The sequence below is a fragment of the Triturus cristatus genome, chromosome 8 (genome assembly GCF_964204655.1).
Source record: "Triturus cristatus chromosome 8, aTriCri1.1, whole genome shotgun sequence".
NCBI lineage: Eukaryota > Metazoa > Chordata > Amphibia > Caudata > Salamandridae > Triturus > Triturus cristatus.
In genome coordinates this window covers 726,498,423-726,521,604 of record NC_140591.1, presented here as the reverse complement: position 1 = coordinate 726,521,604, position 23,182 = coordinate 726,498,423, and the positions used below count along the sequence as shown (strand labels likewise).

At 42.6% G+C, this 23,182-nt stretch overlaps 1 protein-coding gene across 2 annotated transcripts in view; it reads left to right on the top strand.

Moving 5' to 3' along the window:
• The window catches only part of GPC6 (glypican 6), a 3,429,025-nt gene that overhangs the window by 1,477,662 nt on the left and 1,928,181 nt on the right, over positions 1-23,182 (top strand). For both annotated transcript variants that reach the window (XM_085622132.1, XM_085622131.1), the window contains exon 3: positions 19,094-19,485. In XM_085622132.1, coding sequence (XP_085478258.1) covers positions 19,094-19,485 — 392 coding nt within the window. The remainder of the gene's footprint in view (positions 1-19,093; positions 19,486-23,182) is intronic.

The following is a 23,182-nucleotide window of genomic DNA, read 5'->3' as shown; positions in this document are numbered from 1 at the left end:
AGAAGAGGATTTGAGAAGTCACTCAAAATGTGCCCTAATATTTCTTTCTGCAGCACTAATCATACTTTCTATGGCAAAATGAACCCCCTCATTTTGTTCCATTTTAAATTAAATGTTTTAAGAGTTACCACTTTATTCCAACCAAGATGGCGTCAGGTGTGCCATACGTTTGTCATAAGTAGGACTGTTAGCGCTCTAGTTGTTCTTTAGAACACTCTGGGAAGCTGCAGTAGAACACAAAGGAATCAACTGACAGTCTCTGCCCTTGTTGGATTGGATGTACATGTGTTACTGAGAATGTCAGACGTCATTCTCACATGACTGAGAAAGATAATGTGAATTTACAGAAAATATGCTCTCAGTTTAGCTTATAGATCACCTTCCAAACCTCTGTGGGAAAAGCATGAGAAAATAGTTTTCTCTCAAACATGATTCATGATATCACAGCAGAAGGCTTTTTCACATAGTAATATCACCTTAGAAGACACCACAATTCCTAAAATGAGTATGGTACCATCAACAAATGATTTATAATGTAACTAAAGTCTTAAAACCTTCTATTAACTGCAATGCTTTTTAATGAGGTGCTATCATGTATATTGGTCCCAAGATGGCTGCGAATACTTCTTGGATGAAGTGTTGACAGCCAATCAGATCTCACGATGAGATGTGTGGTTAGGCTCCGCCCAGATATATATGTGATTTTACTTTTGATTTTCTCAGGAACTACTGAATGCATTTACACCATTTAAGCAAAAGGCACGAGTCTGAACTGAGGACTACCTCTTTGCCAAATTTGGTGTAATTCCGTTCAGCACTTCGGGCTGTAGCTGCGTCAACAGGTCCTAAGGGAAAATGCATGGGGAAAACGCGTTTTGGGACCCCCCTTTTTTCTCGGCCCCCGCTTGACAAATCACCGTGAAATTTTCAGGATAGGAGTGGACCGGAGCTGGCCAAAAGTTTGGAAAATTTCGCGAAGAGTCATCAATCGACGCCAACGTTATTCCAAATAGAATGTTGCGGATTTCCTATGGAAAATAGGTCCTAACTATAACTACCTACTGGCGACTGCCAGTAGGTAATACATACACATATACAAATACAAATATATATATATATATATATATATTACCTACTGGCGGTCGCCAGTAGGTAGTTATAGTTAGGACCCCTTTTCCATAGGAAATCCGCAACATTCTATTTTGAATAACTTTGGCGCCGGTCGATGAATCCTCGCGAATTTCTCAAAATAGGTGGGGCGCTACGCTCCGCTCCTACCCTGAAAGTCTCGGGGGGATACGTCAAGCGGGGGCTGAGATAAAAGGGGGGTCCCAAAACGCGTTTTTCCCATGCATTTTTCCATAGGACCTTTAGAACGAGCTACAGCCCGAACGGCTGAACAGAATTACTAGAAATTTGGCAGAGAGGTAGTCCCTATGTCAAGGAAGTGCCTTTTGTAGGTTTGGTGTAAATCTGTTCAGTAGATTCTGAGAAAATAGCCTTTAAATCAATATATATATCTGAGCCCGCTTACGGTACTCTTACCGTACGCTTACGGTAAGCTTACGGTACGCGTACGGTGGCGTGCGCGAGCGCGATTCTGATTGGCTGTTAGATCTTAGTAAACATTCGAATCGGCCGAAACCAGGAAGCGGCGGCCGCCATTTTGTGTGTTTCACTCAGAAAAAAAAGAGTGAAAACAAGAAAAGGGGGCAATGAGGAGAGTTACAGTCCCCCTTACATTTGTGAGGGGGTCAAAGAAGGACTAAAGTACAAAGAAAACATTTATTGATTTTAAAAAAAATCACAGGGTACGCGTACGGTAAGCTTACGGTAAGCGTACGGTAGAAAAAAAAATAAAAAAATAAATGAAATTCAGATTTAAGTGTTTAGATATTAGGGGGCTCTAAAAAGAGCCGTTGTGTTTATGAAATGATTTTTTAGTGGTACCTACAAGTAAGTACCGATGCAGAGTCTAAGGTTCAAGAGGAAGACTCTGTTCCCTTCATCATTGAAGTGCACACCATCTCCTCTATAAATGTCTTGCATGTCATAACGCAAGTTGTTGTGGTAAATGGCACCCATACCATAGTCACGGAGGAAAGCAGAAACAGATTTGTTGACGTGCTTTCTTGCTTTGTCATCGCACCGCGTGCCCACCGTGCGTGCACAGCACTAACTGCGTAAAGGGGGCGCGCGGTGCGCGAAGCGCACCGCGTGCTCACTGTGCGCGCACGGTGCGCGAAGCGCACCTTGCGCGCACGGAACGAACTGCGTTAAGTGGGCGCGCACGCCACGAATGGCGTAAAGTAACTTAGCATTTAAAAAACCGTACAAATTCACTGAAAAAACCATAGGTTTCACACACGTTATAGTTAGGAATTAGCATTTAAAAAACCTTGCAAATTCACTGAAAAAACCATAGGTTTCACACATGTTATAGTTAGCGGAAATTTTACTGATAAAAAACCAATGAAATTCCCCCGTTATAGTTAGTGCAGGCAACTATAACTCACGCGACCGCAATCTTCTGCTGATGACATATGTGTCTTTATGAAAAAAAAATATTTGTAATATATGTATAGCTAAAAATGTATGGAAGAAGACATGGGCAAATAAGTGTCTAAATACAGTATTAGCATCAGCAGAGGATTGCGGTCGCGTGAGTTATAGTTGCCTGCACTAACTATAACGGGGGAATTTCATTGGTTTTTTATCAGTAAAATTTCCGCTAACTATAACATGTGTGAAACCTATGGTTTTTTCAGTGAATTTGCAAGGTTTTTTAAATGCTAATTCCTAACTATAACGTGTGTGAAACCTATGGTTTTTTCAGTGAATATATATATATATACATATACACACATATGTATATATATATATATTTCACTGAAAAAAACAAAGGTGTCGGGGACTGTGGGGGGAGCCCAGCATTGCATTTTGGACAGAGGGAGCTGCTGAACATTCAGCTCCGTCTGTCCAAAAGCAATTCTGCTCTGCTTTCAGTAAGCAAGAGCATTTTCAATGCTCTTGTTTGCTGAAAGCCGTGCGGCATTTACTATGGCTTGGTGAGAGCAGTAATACTCCTGCCAAGTTATAGCAAACTGCAGTGTCCCAGGGGTGGGCACCCCGGGACATTGCAGGAGCCAGCCCTGAGATGTGGTGGTCCCCTGGTCCTTTAATGGCTCTAGGAAAGGGGCTGCACAGCTCCTCTCCATTAGACTACACTGCCCTGGGGAGGTGGTGGTCTTCAGGCCATGGATCTGCACTGGGACCCCTGCATTATATTACCATTATATTATTTGGGCCCCCGGGGAGGTGGCGGTCCCCAAGACTGCGGGAGAGCCCTGTGACCCCACATGCTTGTATAATGTATTGCCCCAGGGAAGTGGAGGTCCCGTTGCTGCAGGGGGGCCTTGTGAGCCCCCCCACATCAATAATTCATAGCCCTGGGTAGTGGCAGTCACCCTGGCTATTTCTATTATTCATTGCGCCAGGGTCTGGTTATCCTCGGGGCTGCAGCGGGGGTTGGGTGAGCCCACCCACATTTGTATTGTTTAGTGCACCGGGAAGGTGGCAGTCCCCGGGCTTTTCAAAAACCTAGGAGGGGGCCCCATGAGCCTCCCTCTTTGACTATAAACCTGCGTGCCCCCTGGGATTCAGCCCATACAGGGCTTTATAAAAAAGGCACATGGGAGCCTGCACATCTTGTTTTTTTTTTATTTTGCCACAGAGTCGCTGGTCCACCTATGAATGTGTGGCAAAATTCAATTTAAAAAACATTTTGCCCCCTGTGGGGTCCCTGTCGGATCCCCCACCATATCTGGGGGTCAAGGTGTTCCTTCCCTGACCCCTGTTCTGTGTTTTTTTTTTAAATTTGTGGGACTCATTTTCAAGCCGAGCCACAAGATAGCTGCCAACAGTTCCTGGTTGAAGTGTAGGCAGCCAATCAAATTTCAGTAGGATTTTGAGCTACCAGACATCTATATTTTTTAAACTTAAATATCTCTGAAATTACAGAATTGATTTGCACCAAATAACAAAAAACATGCTTTCTGGACCAACATCTAGCTTAATAAGGTGTAATTCTGTTCAGCGCTTCAGGCTGTAGTCGTGTTAAAAAAAGTAAAAATCTCCATACACATAACATTGGGAAAATGCATTTTAGGACCCCTTTTTTTTCTCCGCCCCCAGTTGACAGATCACCCCGAAACTTTAAACACGGGAGCTGAACCAAAAAGAGGAAGTTGTTTGAATACATACATGTATCCAATTTTAGTTCATGTTCTGAGAAAGACAAATATCCATACAAATATCCATTTAAAGTCTTTACTTCCAAAGATTCTTCACAAAGTATTTTCGATTCTTCAGTTATACACATAAGATCGACAGCCAAGCCAACATGTGTCTTGCGAGTAACTAGCTTCTTCCGGGCTTTGAGGTCATTGGTTCTTGCTTAAGTCAAAGACACATCATCAAGCTAACTCGTACCATCCCGCTCAGGTCAGTCTCTGTGTTCCAAAGTCTTCTGATCAAATGATCTGCAAAATTCAGTCTTTTCTATCAAAAAAGATCAGTTCATAATAAAATATCCATTTTCATCTTAATGTGGACAACCACGCACCCCATAACTCACATAGAGTGAAATGACAACACTCCTATGTTGGAATGTGGGAAAAAGAGGGAAAGGTCTAGAAAAAGAGAGAAAGAGAGACACCCACTGGAGCACAACTTGGTGGTAGGTACAGCACTCTATTGGTAGGTAGATGGCAGGATAAAAGTACAACAGAAACTTTACATATCAAAAGACACAAGTGTCATGATTTGAGAAAAACAAGCAGTGTGCACTGATTAATAGCAGGCAAGAATGACTAAATGACTTACCAGTTTATTGGTGATGTTATGGAGTAATAAACTCCAAAACCCACCAGGATACAGGCATGCAGCCCAGGAAACATTAGAGACTTGAGGTACTGAAACTGAGGAAGGGAGTGGGAAAACCCCATGAGAAAGGTGCAATACCACAGCAAAACTAACTAGTTGGGATCTTATGTGTAAGGGAACTGACAAAGGGAGCAAACAATAAAGGCGTGAGGATACAAAGCCAGGATATAAACTCACTGGCACAAAAAGAACTGATAAAGTTCTGCTAGGGAACGTTATACTGAGCAAAACACCCTTTTTGTGTTGACTCTGACTATCCTGCTCTGGAAGTGAAACAGTCTGATGCACAAGTCCCACCCTATGATCTCTCTGACGGGCCAGTGGCCACATTCCGTTCTACACAATCTCCAAGGTTCTGCTCAGATATTTCTAGAGTAAAAGCCGCATTGAGTGGATGGTATGTGAAGTATATAGGACTTACTGATGCTTTAACAGTTGTGGTAATATATGTAACTCTGTGTTCCTTGCTCACCCTGAGCTCGAGGCCTGACACTAGACTGCATAACCCTTAACAATTATACTTCTAGCTTTCAGCTAACATGATTCATTTTGTTTTAGAAGCACAAGTAGCAGAGAACAACCTGGGCTGCAGAATGCTTTACAATGGAGCAGGTGGATTACAAGAAACAGAGTAAAAAACACACAATACAGAACAAAATTAAGTAAATACCCAATATCCTATGCTGCACAAGGATGAAATTATGATATGAACACGTTGGTAACCAACAGTGGTAAAATAGCTTAAATAACTATTAATGAGTTTTTGAAAGGGAGTAGATTTTAGTTAAATGTCTTTGCACCAATTCAATAGTTGATGAGAATAGGTGGTGGGACTGAAGTCAAGCGCAGAGAATTTTGCGACTGCTCTTTGCTTGGTACTCATTGCTAGCAAGGATAGGATCAGTCAGATATGAAAATAAAAGTGGAAAATTAGATCACTGAGTAATGGGGCTCCATATCCTGAAAGCACACCCTTAAAAGTTCTATTTTAGGGTTCTTGTTTTTTTTAATAAGGGTTTTACAGAAGGAGAGATTCAGCACAGAGTGAGATGACAGGCTTGTGATTCCGACATTTGTACAACTGTATGAACAATACTGACCTGCTTAAATAATCTTCTCGGTTCAATGGGAAGCCATTTAGGGTGAATAGGATAGGGGTTTTGTGTCTGACGTTCGGGTGCAAGATGTTAGTCAAGCTAGCACACTGAGGACTTCTTTTCAAGGGGCTAGGTAGATATTGGGAATTTTGTACAACAAAAGGTTGAAGAACTGTAGGAAATTCACCTTTGTTGTTTGCTCTCCTTGGATCACCCCTTTTCCTGTAACATATATTTTTGCTGGCTTTAGAATTCTGTGCACTATGCCCCTGCTAACCCCTGCTAAATAGAAGTACGTAACTGTGCTCCCCCTTTAAACATGGTCAAATTGGCATGTTCCTAACTGGTTTGTATAACTTACCTGTAAGATCCTAGTGTATGGTAAAAAGTATACCCAGGGCCTGTAGGTTAAATGGCACTAACGGACTGCAACATCTATTGTGCCATCCACTACAGTAACAGTGTAAAATATGGCTTCAAGTCTACCAAAGTAGCCTGACTGTGGCAGTGTAAAAACTGCAATTCAACCTGTCAAAATAAACTCTTTAGAAAGGCAACATCCTCACTCATAAATATTACTAACTCACTCCTAAGTAGCCCTTATCAGCCACAAGGCAGGATGTATGATATTTAAAAATTGCATTTGTAGAAATGCAATGCTAACATGTTCTTACAGTGGTTTGCACCCAAAAGCAATTTTTCACTATAATATGCTTAGCTGTCATACATATAAAACCAGAGTAAAGAATACAAATCTTAATACTGCATCTCAGAAATGAGACTAGCTAGACAAATAATTGAATAACTGTTTTTAATAGTTATTGAGATCCGACCTAATCATAAAGTCTGATTTTTAAGAAATTTTAAGGAAAAGCAACTTTTAGAAAGATACCTTTACCCTGCCTGAAGTTCTCAGTGTTTAATTTTGGATTTGCTTTCCTACTTCTGCCTGCCAGTAATTATCATTTGAATATTTGTGGAAAAGGTGTTAGATGTTTTCCAGAAGAAAACAATAGGCTGATTTGACTGGAGAGAAATGACTGTTCTGACAGAATATGCAGGGTGGAGCTGCGCACATTCTTTTTGACATTAAAGTGTCAAATCCTGCTTAACTGTCAAATCAAACTTGAAATGTCTGTTGGCTTTAGCTATACCAGTTGGTATTTATTAGACAGGAAGTGGAGCAGGATGCCAACGCAATTTCTATGTATTCACGATCTGGTTGCTTTTACTTCCTGCTTTGTTCTACAAGACATCTCTCTAGGAAGGTAGGATCCTTCTAGCATGGGTACCCCCAATTTTTGCTGGTATCAGTTGTTTTTATTTAATTAGTCTGACTGGGATCCTGCTAATTGGTATCCCGTTCACTGTGCTTTTTCTCTACATGGTAAGTACTTTTGTACCTCCACAATTGGCTTCTGGTGTACCCCTATAAGACCCTAGTACATGGTACTGAGTTACCCAGGGCATACGTATATCAGGGGTCTCCCATGGGCTGCAGCATGTATAATGCCACCCATGAGAGGCCCCTCAAACTGTAACTACAGACCTGCCATTGCAGCTGTGTAATCTGGTGCTAGCACCACTTACAACAGATATACTTTTTCTTATATCTGAGGCCACTACACTTAAAACCTATAAGTCACTCCTAAGGCAGGCCTTTCAATCCTGAAGGCAGAGTGCTGGGTTATAAGTGTGTCAGTGCCACTGCATGAGCAGGACACCACTACAAACTCTGGAGTCGATTCTCCAGGCTTTGTAAGTGGGGTCAGCCATTTGGATACATATACTGGCCATCTGTCACTAAGCGATGGCTAACTATATAGTGGCTGTGCCAAACCTGGGCATGTTTGATATCAAACATGTTGGAATCATACCCCAACACCGTTACGGATGTTGGAGGTATGATTCCATGCACTGGGAGCTCCTCCAGGAGCCCTTAGTACTTCCTGTAACATCCTTCTAGGATCTGCTAGGAAGCTAGTGCTGCTGCCGACCCCAGGCACGATTCTGCCCTTCGGCTGCTGAGCTGAGCTCAAACAGGGGAAGGTAGAGCAGTAGTTTCCCTTTCACTAGGAGGTGGGATCAGCTCCCAACCAGGACTTAATGTATTGAGCTGGGGTGGAGGTGCTTGCCAGTGCCACCAGACTGTTTTGAAGGGCACATTTGGTGTCCTCCTTGCATACTCCAGTTGGAACCAGTTCTGGGAGCCCTTAGCTCCCGCTCTGGTGCAAAACTGGACAAAGGACATGGGAGTTTCCTCCCCTCTGTCCAGCCACTCCTCTAGGAGGGACCCCTGAATTGTCCTAGCCCCTTTCTTATCATATAAAAGGGTTTGGTTTACTAGTGGGTGGGTCCTCAGATTCGTCATGGGACAAGACTCAAACCTAAAACCACGTCACTCGCTGGACTTCGCATGAAATGAAGACTGCATCGAGGAAGACTCCTTCTGTTCCTGTTTTTGCTGTTCTGCCAGTCTTCTTCATTGTTTGTGTCTGTGCTTTTTCCAGGATTTTCACCAGGCCTGTGGGCATCAAGGGCACTCAAAGTAATCTCCCTTGACATGAAGGAGTCACTTCTCTGCATCTGCAGGCACCACAACGAAGCGGACCAGTCTGCTGATCCTGACGCCCTACAGAGTTTGAAAGACTCAGCAACACAGGTGGTGGTTCGGCAACTCCCTCGAGGCCTAACCTGTCCTCTCCACAATTTTGAGGCCAGTATCCGCTGGGGCAGAACCCCTTTGCACCATGTCAACTTGCTGATGCCAAGGCTTATTGGATCCGCACTCCAGAGATCTTTAGGCTACAAGAAGCTCCAGCCTCCAGCATCTCTTCTTGCCAAGATCAGTGTCCTCACTGCATCCTCCGCACCATGGGCCATGATCTTTGGTGAGCTGCTCGAGGTCCTCTTGCGACTCCTATGCCCTTGGCCTGTGGGTCCTCTCAAGGGCCTTCTGCTCCAGTGGGCTCCATTGCTTGCTTGGTGGCCTGCTCTAACCCTCCTACTTTTGGTGAGTCTCTTGGGCCCTGCTGGTCCCAACGTTGCTCCTTCTTTACACCCCTGTTGCAGCTGCCAAGGCTTGTTGGTGCTCCCGCCAGACACAGTTCCCCCAGTTCTTGACTTCCGAAGTGGGGCAGCTCGAGCATGGCTCCTGGACTTCCATAGCAATGCATGGTCCTCACAGCTTCAGTGACAAGGTCACCAATTAACTCGTTTGAACCGTCCATCATTGGTGGTTATTGCTATTCTGTGTCTTCTGGTCACCTCCGAGTGGCATAGACTCTGTCCCCTCTGCCTGCAGGTTCTTCTCCTAAAAATTCCACACTTGGATTCCACCCGACTCCTGCACAGTTTGCGCCAGCAACATCTTTACTGAAGTCCTCCATTGTGGTCTACAGCGGTTTCCGACGTCACTTCGCACCTATGCACCCGGCTTCTCTGGTGTAGGTATCCTGGTGTATCAATGGGTGGGGTGAATCTCCAACCTTCTGTATTCCACAGGGTTTCTTCAGGGTCCACTGGGAAAGAGTCCTTCTTCAAAACTGCAACTGCGACTTTTCTTCCATTGAGTACGCGGCTGTGTTTCCACTCTGCACTCAGCCTTCGTGGGCTTTCTGGGTACTTACCTTGGGTGATTCCTCATGTCTACAGCTCTTTTGAACCTCCTGCATCAAGTCCCAACTTCAGCCGCAGTTTGCATACCACTTTTTTAGTATATGGTTTGTTTCCCACCCAGAGACCACTCTGTATTGTGCTTACTTACCTATTTGCAATTGAAGTATATTTGTGATTATATCTCCGGGTAGGAGATATACTAATGTGTGAGGGAGTGTATTTTTATATATACACTTTGTAGTTCTTTTTCATTTGACCTACACTACATGATTAGATCTGGTAAAATAAGCTGCTTAACACTCCTTCTGGATAAGCCTGAAGGCTGCTCTCCATAGCTACCAGTTAGAGAACTTTCTATGGTTATCTAATACCACTTAAATCACCATAAGGGTTGCCTGGATTAGTGCAAGGTGCTTCACTTAAGTATTCACCATATACTAAGACAGCCACCTACATCTCTCTCAGTTTATTAGGGGTACAGTGGCTGCCCCAAACTAGATTTTAGTGTTTGATGTAGGAAGACACTTGGATTATCATATTATACTCCCCCACACACACATACCCCCAGCACTCAGAGCCCAAGTTTAGTGTGTCCGAAGATTGTGCCTGGTGCGGGTGAGGCTTTGCCGCCTTTTTGGTTCCGGGAGGGAACCAGTTCCCCGTTCCTCGGCGTTCAGTGCCCCCGCGATGCCATTTTGGTTGAGGCCAGGTTGACGGTCTAGTTCCCCAGGCCTCCTCACCTGATCCCTGTTGCCTGCCTGATAAAATCAAACGCTGGTGCAAACGCGCAGCGGACGCGCCGAAGGCGTGCCTAAGGCAAGCCCGTCTTTGCCCGTCCGCGCCCTGGGAGCACCCAGCGCCAGCCATGCTGAGAGTTTGAGGACAGGTGTTCAGATTGAGAGTTATTCATATACCCGATCGGAACGCTTGGCATTAAGGACGCTCATCTGTCCTGGCGGCAGTGAACCAATCGGATTACACAACATTGGGTGGAAATGTCCCCTATGTCAGTTCTGCCTGCAAGACAAGTTGCCAGCCCCGGTTCCTCATTCCTATGCTACAAGATCCCCCCCCCTGCGGGCTGCCCTTATCAATGCCCGCTCCTTAGTTAAGCATGCCCCAGACATATATGAACTCATCTCCGATTACACCTTGGACCTGTTGTTTGTGACTGAATCTTGGCTCAACGAATCTTGTGCACCAGTCATCGAGGAAGCAATTCCTCTGGGATACAAAATTAATAGAGCTGATCGCCTGATCGGCAGAGGTGGAGGGGTTGCCGTGCTGCTAAGAGATTCCTGGGTTTTCACCAGCGAGGTGAATTTTGGGCTGGTCGACGGAGAGGCTCTTGATTTCTCCATTGTCCTGTCTCCACACTTTACACTGGGGGGCACATTGGTGTATCGTCCCCCTGGCCCCTCGAGTGCCTTTCTGAAGAGTCTGGAGTCTGGTGTGAGGATCTCTCCTCTTTTTTTATCGGGAAAACACAAGCTATCCAAGACAGCGTGCTGAAGGGTTCTCGGGGATCCGAGACTTTTTACCAACTGCCTTATTCTCCCCAGCCGTCTGGATCATCTATATGCCATAGCTTTTATCCTGCTATGGGCTCAGATATACTGGCCATTCTTAACACTCTTAAGTCAGGCTCCCCGTCGGACCCTTGTCCTGCCAGAGTACTGGCGGGTGTAGCTGAGGTTATTTATCCGGAAGTTACATCAATCATTAATCTATCTCTGTGCACGGCACGGGTCCCTCTGCATTGGAAGCAGGCCAAACTTTTGCCACTCCTAAAGAAGCCTTCACTGGATCCGCTATTAGTGGCCAGCTATCGACCCATCTCTCTTCTTCCAGCCTTGTCTAAGGTCTGTGAAAAAATCGTCTTCCGACAGCTGGATACTTTTGTTTAAAATTCCGGTGCCCTCCATCCGGCTCAATCCGGATTTAGGAAAAGCTACAGCACCGAGTTGGCTTTAGTGGAAATGGCTGAATCCATCAGAGAGTGTCAGGACACAGGCGGCAGAGAGGCTCTGGTTTTACTGGATCTCTCTGCTGCCTTCTACACGGTTCCCCACCATCTCCTACTTTCTCGCCTGGCTAACATCGGCATCGCAGGTGGCTGAAATCTTTTTTGGAAGACCGTTCCCAGCAGGTCTGGTCACCTCCCTTCTCCTCAACTGCTAGGAATGTGGCTACTGGTGTCCCTCAAGGTTCCACCTTGAGTCCACTACTTTTTAACATCTATCTGACACCCCTTATTTACCTGGCAGAGGAGCTGGGGGCGAAAATAATCGCCTATGCCGATGATACCCAGCTCCTATTCACCTGGAATGATGGGGACCTGTCTACTTCTCAAGCGCAGAACTGCCTCTCTTCTGTGTTTCAGTGGCTGGCACGTGCCCAACTGAAGTGTAACGAGGATAAGTCTGAGGTCTTGCTATATGGCTCTTTTCCACCTGCCTTTTATGAAAATCTGTGGCCAAATGACTTTCCTCGTCCAAAGTCTGTGGGTGCGCCCGCTAAAAACCTAGGAATATGGTTTGGCGACGATCTCCGCTTCACGGTGCAAATTAGGAAACTCACCGGCGCTTGCTTTGGCATACTTAAATCTCTTAGAAGATTTTTTCCTCTTCTCTCCAGCCAAGCAAAGGAAACAGTCACTCGTGCACTCATTCTTTCCCGTTTAGACTATGCCAATACCCTTTACTCTGGCATTCCCGGCTATCTGTTGAGTAAATTGCAAACGATTCAAAACGCCACTGTTAGACTTCTTTTTAGCATCTCTAGAAGGTCTAATGTGAGAAAGCATCTGCGTGATCTGCACTGGCTCCCAGTGGCGCAAAGAGTGCAATTTAAAGCTCTTACGGTGGCCCACAGAGCGCTGCATGGTCTGGGTCCTGCATATATTAGGAAGAGTTTCAGTTTCTATGTCCCCAATCGAGCCTTACGTTCAGCCACCCAACACTTGATGACCATCCCCCGTTTTCGCAGGTCTCGGCTGGGAGGTCAGTCTATCTCGGTCAAAATGGCATTGGCTTGGAACTCTCTCCCTTTGTCTATTCGGAGCATTCAGGAGCTCAATCTATTCAAGAAACAACTCAAAACTTTCCTCTTTAATTAGCCGTCTCAAACTTCCCGTTTCTCAGGTTCTCCGATAACTGCTCGCGCCAGGATACTCTCGAGTAATTGAGCACGCTATAAAATCCTTTATAACATAACATATAACATAACATAACATTTCCCCAACTTGAAAGTGGATAGGGTTGACCAAGGAACGTTTACCCCATTAGTTTGGGACATGCCAACCACTCACTAGCTTGTGCCTGGCATAAATATGGCACTTCAGGCACCCACTTCAGAACACTACTGGACTTGAGGAAGACATGAAGAGGGCTGGACCTAATTTCTGTGACCTGGGAAGAGCCCCAAAAATACTAGATCTGCTCTCTCTTGTACCCATGATAAAAAAAAGTGGACTCCATGGGTTATAAGCCTGACCTCTTGTTAAAGCTACAGGGTCTCAACAAGCTACCCAAGGACTTTTCCTGCAACTGGCAGACTGACCTGGACTGGATCCTGCTGTTTTGTCTTTGTCAGATATCCTGTGAGTCTGTAAGTGCCTCCTCTTAGGTCCTTGGGAGCAGGGGCTCTGGAAGTGTACTCTTCTGGTGAATTGGGACTCAAAGGACTAAAGTCAGAAAGTAAAGTCTTCAACCAATTTGACCTATGCCCAGTGTTTAATGTGTGCCAGTTTTTGCAAGTGCTCAGCACCAGCACTTATTTGAAAACATCTGAATACTTTTATGAGAATCCACCACATTTTGGTGCTGTGGGTGTTTTTTTAAGCAAAGTTCATTAGTGGAGCATTTAACTATGTGAGATAGTTTAAAAATGAAAAACATAAGACTTAAACGTGCAGTTTAAACAGAAATGTGAGTTGCATGTAGTGGACCGTGTGAAATACTTTGGGCCCTGGCACATACGTTTAAAAAAAAAAAAAATTAATCTAACTCTCCATACTGGTCTTCGTCAAATTGTGCCTAGGTCTTACTTTACAGTGACCATTGACTATCCTTGTCACTTGGTGCTTCTTGGCTCTATTCCTACTTAAAATGTTAAAAGTTCACATCTCCGGTTCCCTTTATTTGGACTTTCGTCATTTTGTTGTCATTTTGTTTTCTAATTCGGTTTGGGATTTTAATTGTGTCGCATTTCAACTTTATTACTGTTTTGGTACTGCAAAATAGCTTCACACATTGCCCTACATCTGCTTTGTGCGATAACTACCAGGGGGTGAGTTAAGGTTAAGTTCACAATGACAAGGGTTGTGAATATTCTTTGAGGTTGGTTGTTTACCCATCCCCAAATAATAGTCCAATTTCATACAAACACTCTGATCATTAACACACCCACCAGAACTTTCTCAGCTTTTAGCTGAATTAGAATTGCATAGACTCTGTAGGTAGGGACACAGGATGCTGCTACACCCCCAAAATAACCTTGTTGGAGTTCAGAAGATGAATGTGCAATAATGTTTCCTTTAAATGCTGCATTTGTCTTTCCTCATTTGTTGTGCATTCAAAGGCAGAGATCAAATGTCAGGATATGCCTTCTGACAATGTCCTGCTTATTCTTTGAAAATGGAAATTGATGTTTGCTTTCTGTGACAAGGTGAGAGGAGTTTGGAAAATGAAGTATGTGAGAATGCTGCAGAGGTACAGGGAGTGCTGGAGGAAAGTCTGTAAGATGTCAATTGTTTCAAAGCACACAACAACATTTAAATACCGGTACATTAACTGCACAGATTTCTCAAAATATATGCACAGTTAGGAAATCACAAATGACGTATTTTTTAGTAATTCTGAAATATGATGGAAAACAAAGATTTGAGTAAGATCAAAACAAATTAAGATACTTTACTTGGTGATGCACAAATTATAATTCTTCACTGAAACCCAATACCCACACATTAGTGTTGGTGCCATATATAGTTTTATCAGTAAAATTGCATGTCTATGTAAATTTAGTGACCATTTCCAAAGTAAATGTGCTGTTTGTGAATAACTGTGGGTGAACACACCATGATTCAGTAATATATTTGCAAATGTGAGCTCCAAAATGCACCACCAGCTATATACCATACCTTTACCACTCTCTTGCTGAATTGGCATGGCTCATTTGCTACACCTGCTCATTGCTCGATGCTTGAATTGTTCAAAATTTCTGTGATGTAAGTGATGTAACAGTGATGACAGCACCCCACTCTGAAAATTGTATGAAATATTGTTGCCTTTGTTAACATAGATCAGTCAATCAAGGTACAGTAGCATACCCACAGTGCCTAATTTGTGAAAGAAAAAGTGCCATGCCTAAATCATTGGTCAGAAGCCGGCGGCCGGTGCAATGAAATGACGGCACACTAAATACCAAGGATCGTAGTCTTTAATCCACTACCACACATGCCCTGTCACTCTTGAAGGTTCATGCTATATCCCTTTGTGATGATATTGGCACCTTTCTCTCACCTTGAATTCCAAGGAGAGGGGGCTTGTAAATCCAAAGGGATGGAGCACCCAAAACTATTACGTTCAAAAACACAGGTTCCCTTTGGATGGGATATAAATGAATCCATTCACACTACTCACAAACCTCTCTTTCACACGTGCTCTAAAGGCTAAGAATTAAGGCACTTATAAACTCATTGTTGATTTAAATCAAATTATGTTCCACAATTTTATTCATAGAAAAACAAATACATATTATACATCAATGATTATAATCAATTATTAAAAACAGTTAAAAAGGAGAATCTATAAAGACAATAAACTATGTCTTTCATGTGCTAATTAGGCCAAACATGTAGGCAACATAGAACATGGATACAAATTTCCTGTCTCTAGTTTGATGCTGACTCTTGCCCAATTTGAACACCCCTCTATTAATAAGTGTCGACGTGTTTCGGTGTTACATTCATAATAAGACCACCTTCTTCAGGACATGAACATTCTTTCTCCTTCAAAGTTAAAAATTCATACACAGAGATCTGTAGTATCAAACTGGTGCCCACTGCACTCAGTTTTGGTGTTTCAGGTTGCTCAGTCTACTGCTTAACTTTTCAATGGTAATCCTCATAACATCTTTTTATTGGGACTCCAAGCATTAGATGTTTCTTTATATTCTTTATATCGATTTCACGGTTTTCACAACAGTTCCATATTCCTTGCCCCTCTTTCAGTGAGAGTCAGTGTCTGGAGGGGTTGCACATAGGCATGGTGTAGAAATGAGTCTTCAGCTCCTTCTGAACGTGGAATGGGGTGGAGCTCACTGGAGCTTTTGAACTGGAGCAGAGTTGACTGAGCATGGCATGTTTGATGTCAATTGTGAACTTGTGTTAAAAGATCACGGGTGATTCCTAACAAACAAGCATTCTTTAGAAAAGGCTCTTCAGTTATTAATTACTTAGTTACGCTTAAATGCATCTATGCGGAGAAGCTAGAGAGAGTACTATCGAAAACAGCAAGGGTACATGGACCTGTAGGGCCAATAAGCATGATGAGTCCATGTAATCACGCACTATGGGGCATATTTGAAAGCCCTCCGCGCCATCGGATCATCACTTTTTGGCACTCAGGTGACACAGCGCCATTTTCTATATTTACAAGGTGGTGCTAAGTCACTTTGCATGGCTTAATGCAACCTTGGAAATATGCCCCTTTCCACCACAGTCCTCTTTGGCAAAGGGGCGTGCATTGGATGTTTCTGTGGGCGATCCACCGCAACACCCATTGCTTTTTGATTCTGCCCCAGATTTACAAGGCTGTAGCACCGCCAAAAACTAACACCATGAAATACCAGGCGTTAGAACGATGCAACAAGGAAAAATTAATAATTTCTCCTTGTGTTTTTTGCTCTTTCCATGTGTGCTGCATTCTGCAGCACATATAGGAGGTGCACATTGCCATTATTGATTGTTTATGTACAGGAAGGTGTCCCTCCCTGCATATAAACAATCATCCCTGCAGCGCAGGCGCCCTAGCAATATGGCAGCAGCATACCTGCGCTGGTACTAGGCAGCTTTTTTGCACCAGTGCTAGGGGAAACACAGGGGTGTGCTGTGTTCTTGTGAATACGGCACATCCCTGCATTTTGAAAATGTCGGAGCACGGGTTGCCAAATATGGCGTGGCTCCGTGCTCCAACATTTTGTTGTAAATATGCCCTTATGACAATGATCAGTTGTACAAAATGGATGCTCTGCACCCCTTCCAGTTTTGTCTGCTTTTTTTGTAGCCCATCCACGAGGCTTGGCACCAACCAGATTCTTCTCATAATAAATAAATGGGGCAGTGTCAGTATTGCTGCACGTCCCAATGCTATTCCCGACCTTGACCGCTTTAGGGCTAAAATGTCTCTTATACTAGACTTCTGAATTTGTTTTATGAATTAAGCAACTGACAGAAGAAAACTAAAAATATAAACAACTATTTGAGGAGAGGCAGAGAAAAATGTATAGTTTCTGGTATATGAAATGCTGAAGTCTAGGGATTATATTTTCACAAGAACTGTTAAATGGATAGAGACAAGCTATCCAAAGGGTGAAACCTTTCTTTCCTGTGTGGTCTCCGGGGTAAGCTTGAGTTAGTCAGTGCCTTTGGAATAGCCGAATGCAAGTGTAATCTGCTGTTAATTGTTGCTGGTGACTAGTGTTAATGCTGCCCTATATTGTAAACTGTCTGTGCACATATTTATTTTATTTATTGAGAGATAACATAGCCCTTAATAATGTTCCCACTAGGGGACATATCTGGCATCTGCTGAAGTGACTTATTTAAAACTAGGGTTCCCAGAGATGAGCAATCTTCAAATGATGCCTTTTGTTGCGATAAAGGTTGTATAATGTAATATGTATGACTACCAGCTGTAGACATAGAAACAAGGTAGTTAAACATGCACAGTTTACTGCATGGCAGTATTGTTAGCAAGGGAGATTGAGCCACCAATTTAAATCTTATGGTAGATCAAAATGTAATGGAAAAATTGTTTCTGCCATGCTAATAATTTTTGGTTGTTCGGAGAGAAGGCATCATAGTGGGTATTTACCGCAGAAAATATAACACTCATCTATCCTTGGCCTGTGTGTAGCCCACATTGAGCACCATTGGTTTTTTCCAAACTGGTTGTCCGTCAGAATATCGAAGGCCAAAATTATCAGGGACAAGAGTAGGGAGAAGGTGAGTGCAAATAGGCAAGTATAGATGCACTAGTCTTAATCCCACATCCACACTTTGAAGATCTACATATATATATATATAGTCAAGCTACTTATCTGTGAAGTTAAGCATAGTAAAAATGTGCTTGACTGTAGAAACTTACCTTCCCAATATTCTTGTCCTCAGTAATCTTGCCACAATATTTTGGCCACACAATATTTTATCTTCGATAATCTGGTTAATCACCTCCATATACAATTAGCAAAGGAAGCATGGAACAGATTTAATAACGCAATTTTTGAAACACAAGGGGGCATATTAACAAGGGCCGGCGACAACTATCGCAAAGCGCTTGCATATTTATCGCCGGTTGTCTCTGGAATTTATCGCCCGCTTAGCGCGTTATCAACAACGCACATCGCCGAGGCGATAAAAATTCCAGAGATAGTGCGGATATTGCCGTTTTCCATGGTGGAAAACGGCGATATCCTAGATGATAGGGCCTGTGGTCTTAGCCACAGAATCCACCCCCCATGTTAAGTATGCCTTAGTCAGGAATTTAACAGACATTAAATTCCTGCGTTAAGGCATACTTAACGCGATTTAAAAAATCGCTACCTTTCCTTGTTACTATCGCGAAGCTGCCTTCGCGATATTTTCCCTGGTTGGTTTCATAGCCACGCCTACTTTGCATCTCATTAGCGATGCAAAGTTAGGCGTGCTGGAAACGGGCGCTAAGTCAGCAAAACACGCGATAGCGTGTCTTTGCTGATAAGGCGATTAAATTATCGCCGCTTTTCGCCCGAAAACGGATGCAAAAGCGGCGATAATTTCATAGCGCTGCCTTGATAATATGCAGGGCATATTATCAATATATATATATATATTGTTAATATGCCCCAAGGCCACATAAAATTGGGATGATATTGTGTTGTAGTTCTATTTACTTATACATTGGCATTCTGAATAGAGAAACATTTTTATCATACTGTGCATTATTGTGAAAATGCACAGGTTTCTAACTTCTGATTACTTGTAGGCATTGGAGGTATCTTTTTTTTATTGCTTATATAGGAGACTTTAAAAAGTATAACCTGGTTTCTTATTGGTTATTATTGGTTTTTCTCTGTTATACTTTTTTTGCCATGTTGTCCTACATGTATGGTTATGAGCAAAACAATTTCAGTTGATGATTTTTTTCATCTTACTTTTTCTTTTCCTCACACAGAATTTTTTCGGGAATTGGTTGAGAATTCACAAAAGTCTCTAAACGAAATGTTTGTACGAACCTATGGACTGCTGTACATGCAAAACTCTGAAGTATTTCAAGATCTGTTTACTGAACTGAAGCGCTACTACACCGGAGGTAATGTCAACTTGGAGGAGATGCTAAACGATTTCTGGGCACGACTATTGGAGAGAATGTTCCAGCTTATAAACCCCCAGTACCAGCTCACAGAGGACTACCTGGAGTGTGTTAGCAAGTACACAGACCAGCTGAAACCATTCGGAGATGTACCAAGGAAACTGAAGGTGCAAGTAACAAGAGCCTTCATTGCTGCCCGAACGTTTGTCCAGGGGCTGACCGTGGGCCGAGAAGTTGCAAGTCGAGTATTTAAGGTAGGGTATGCTTTATAATTCCTCTGAAGAAAATTCAGAGGTCAAAATATTTTGCCACTTTTGTTATCGCTTTTGCTATTACTTTGTTATTATTATCAAGAAATGTATTTTTTAATACCCTTAACAGAGTAAAAATTGACTTTAAAAGAAAGTAACTTTGGCTACTAATACTTGCTTGTTACCATGACACAAAGGGCTTTCAACTGAAGCTTCAGGGTCATATTCTGAGAAGGAATTGGAGTTTTCATTCAGTACCTTCTATGATAAAGTCTTGAAAGATGTTGTCCAAGATGCTTTTTAGATTTTTGAAAGAAAAGAGGTGCAAATTATAGAATGCTTGTGGGAGATGTAATTTAGTAGTTTGAAGCTTTGTTGTTTGAGTAGCTATTTGACTATCATTAGCAAAAGTGGACGCATATAAAAAAAAGTTGAATACAAGGGGGCCTGGTTCACATACATTTCATTGTGACTTACTATTGTAGTACTCTTAAATTCCATGTACAAGTTAAAAGTAGCAAAGGGCCACTCTTGGCATATAACTGAAATTAACATGTAAGCCTAAAATTCTACAAGAGTAAATCACACCTGCTCAGACACAAGTTTCAGTGAATCAGGCTCAAGATCTGCATTACAGAAGGAGTGAATGTATAAAAGTGATATTGCTTAAGTCGTATTATCAGCATAATTCAGTTCCTTGAAGTGCCATAAATATGTAAAGTTCTGGGGCCTGACTCGAAAAGATTTTGTTATTGTTAGATGTGACATTGTCATAGTGCTTCTTAGTTGCCCCTGACTTACTTCTGGAATTCAGGAGTAAACCAGGAGCCCTAAAAGTGGATGTTATAGTCTCTAGTATACAGCAGAGTGTTGACAGAATAGTCATAGGTGAAACCTGTACTGAAAAAAGTGCTGGATTGCCTTTCCCATGTGTGCCACTGTTACACTGTACCAAGATCAGATTGATTATGCCGCCTTCTGATATTGAATTTCCTTGACTTTGAGGTTGGATGTATCAATACCTCTTCATAAAGATGGCGACTGAGTTTCAACACAGCAGTTAGTTTGTCTGTTGATATCCAAAAACACTGAATATTTGTTTACTCGAGCACTTCAAGTCAACAGGTATTGTTTCATTGTGTTCACTTGTCAGGAGGCAATTGTTCAGCTAGCCCTCCGAGCTACAGTGCAATAGAGCCAGAAACGTGTCCGAATGTATCCAATTTCAGTAAAAAGCCATGGCATTGTCTGTTGCAAACACAAATAAATTCATCCCTAATATCAGATTTGCTTCAATGTTTAAGAATTTAAAGTAAGCCACACTGTCGAGATATCAAGTATGGAGTCCATTTTTAAAGTTCAAATGGTTACAGAAATGTCATTCATTCATCATATCCATGGTCAACCAAGAGTGCTTGAATTGTGATAAGTTTTTGAAAGATCGATTAACTGTATTAACCTTTGACCCTCGGTCTGCTGAAGTAAACAATTAATCAATTTTCAGGAACCTTTTCCTGAAGCCAAATTCTTCAACTTACAGGAACCTTTGAACAAATGCAGATAAATCATTATCCTCATGGCATACAGCCTCAAGAGTAAATCCATAATGCACTTGATATTTTCAACCACCTTTAAAAGGTATTTAATAGATTGTTATTCGCCCTACATTCAGTCACAAAGGGTGACAGTTAATCTTGTGCTCAATAATTTGCAAGCTAGTTTACTACCACGCACTATTCTAACCTACAAGGAATCAATTCTGTTTTAAACATAGTCTCTTTACACTGTCTTCTCAAATGATCGTCGGCTTAAATGTTTACTGACAGTCAAAGGTTCGCTAATTACGTTTCAATTAACAGCCTGTCTTTCCTGTACCAAGGTATTGAATGCAGACATTTGTCACTTCCACAATCTTCTTTCAGAACATGCCCTCTGAATCCAGGCTCAGCTCAGGGGTCAAAAAAGACTTGGCTGTGTTGTGCATAATTGTTTTCTATGGAAAGGACAAGAACATGGGTCTGAGATTTTTAAAGATGAAATTGTTTGTAGCTGATGTTTTACAAAGACAAAATAATTTTCTGCACAGTCTTTGAAAATAAGATGCTCTAAAGACTTGGATGAAATCATGCTACTGTGGGCAACTGCTGCTCATCATGGCCGCTTAATGACAATTTTGTGTTCAATGGTGAGCGTAAATGATAGGATTTGGTGTAATCTAAGAGTATTTGTTTCAGAAAGCCACCCTGCACACAATGTTATGGAATGTGGCTCCTTCCTTATGGTGCTGTCTACTCTGCAAAGAGGAGTTGGTCTAACGGCTAGGGCGGTCGGCCTCGAATCTGGGGAACTGGGTTCGAGTCTCGGCAATGATGCTGAACATCCTGTGATTCTGGGCAAATCACTAAATCTCTCTTTGCCTCACAAAAAAATAAAAGAATGTGTGCTCATGTAATGCAACTGGTGCTATGTAAAGCGCTCTGATACCCGATTTGGGTCTAGTTCACGCTATATAAAACTCTGTAAAATAAAAAATAAAAAAAATACTGTATAATGGGGAGCTGTCCTGCTGGGTAATAGAAGGTATTATTGGGCCTGCTAACTAGGGATCGAAACAAAGGGGCATTTCAGACTCTTCGGGAGCCATCTAAAAATATCAATAGGGATACCTTATATGAAACGATACATGGGTGCTAAGGGAGGGGGGTAAACCATTGGAAGCCACAGAAGAAGTGATCTGTAAACAGAAGCTAACCACAAATTATTTGAAATTGGATGAGCTACTGGTTAGGAGAACCCCACAGTGGAACATTGATTTATTGACTGACTTTGCAGACTCTCCAGGATTTAGGGATATCAACAATGGTGGATGCGTAGGAGATGGAGGACCTCCTGTCATTTGAACTACTCCAGGCGGAGCTAAAACAAACTCTCATGGTGAATTACAGATTTCTGTCCTTTATGCACATCCTACAGAAATGTTTGACTCTCATGGGAGAAGCCCTGGAGGAATCCACCCTGGAAAATAGAGGCTTTGCTACCCTGCTGAAAATGAAAAGAAAGTCTCTATAAACAAGCCATTGCTGAATTATGCCCCGGGTGACCTTTTAGATTTATGGTCAGAGGACAACATGTGTCCAATGGCTAACTCAGACTGAGAAGAAGCTCTCATGTACATACGGTGGCTGAGAGTAGGTCCAACTTCTGCCTTGTGAATTATAAAATACGGCATAGAGTATACTGCATGTATGCTACTTTTAACTCTAGGCCAGGCAATTGAAAACATGTGCCTGAAAGGATGCAACTTACAAAGTTTTTGTGTATGTTTTTTCTGGAGTTTTATATAACGCTTTACATGAGCACCAGTTGTGTTACATAAGGACACAGTCATTTTCGTTAGGCACGGGGAGATTAAGTCATTTGCCCAGAATCACAGCATGTTAAACGTCCCTGCCGAGACTCAAACCCGGTTTCCCAGTGTTGAGGTCGCCCACTCTAGCCGTAAGGCCACATCCTCTCCCCAAATGATTTGCAAAGTTCTTCATACCCCTTGAAAACCTCTGAGAATCGGTGAGCAAAGCCTTACAGACCATCACGGAAATAATGATACTTAGGGAGGGGGAATTTTAGTACTGACAGGATGGAGGACTCAATTTTCACTGAAATATTAGAAAGTGTTATGGAATTTGGAACTTAAGACTGC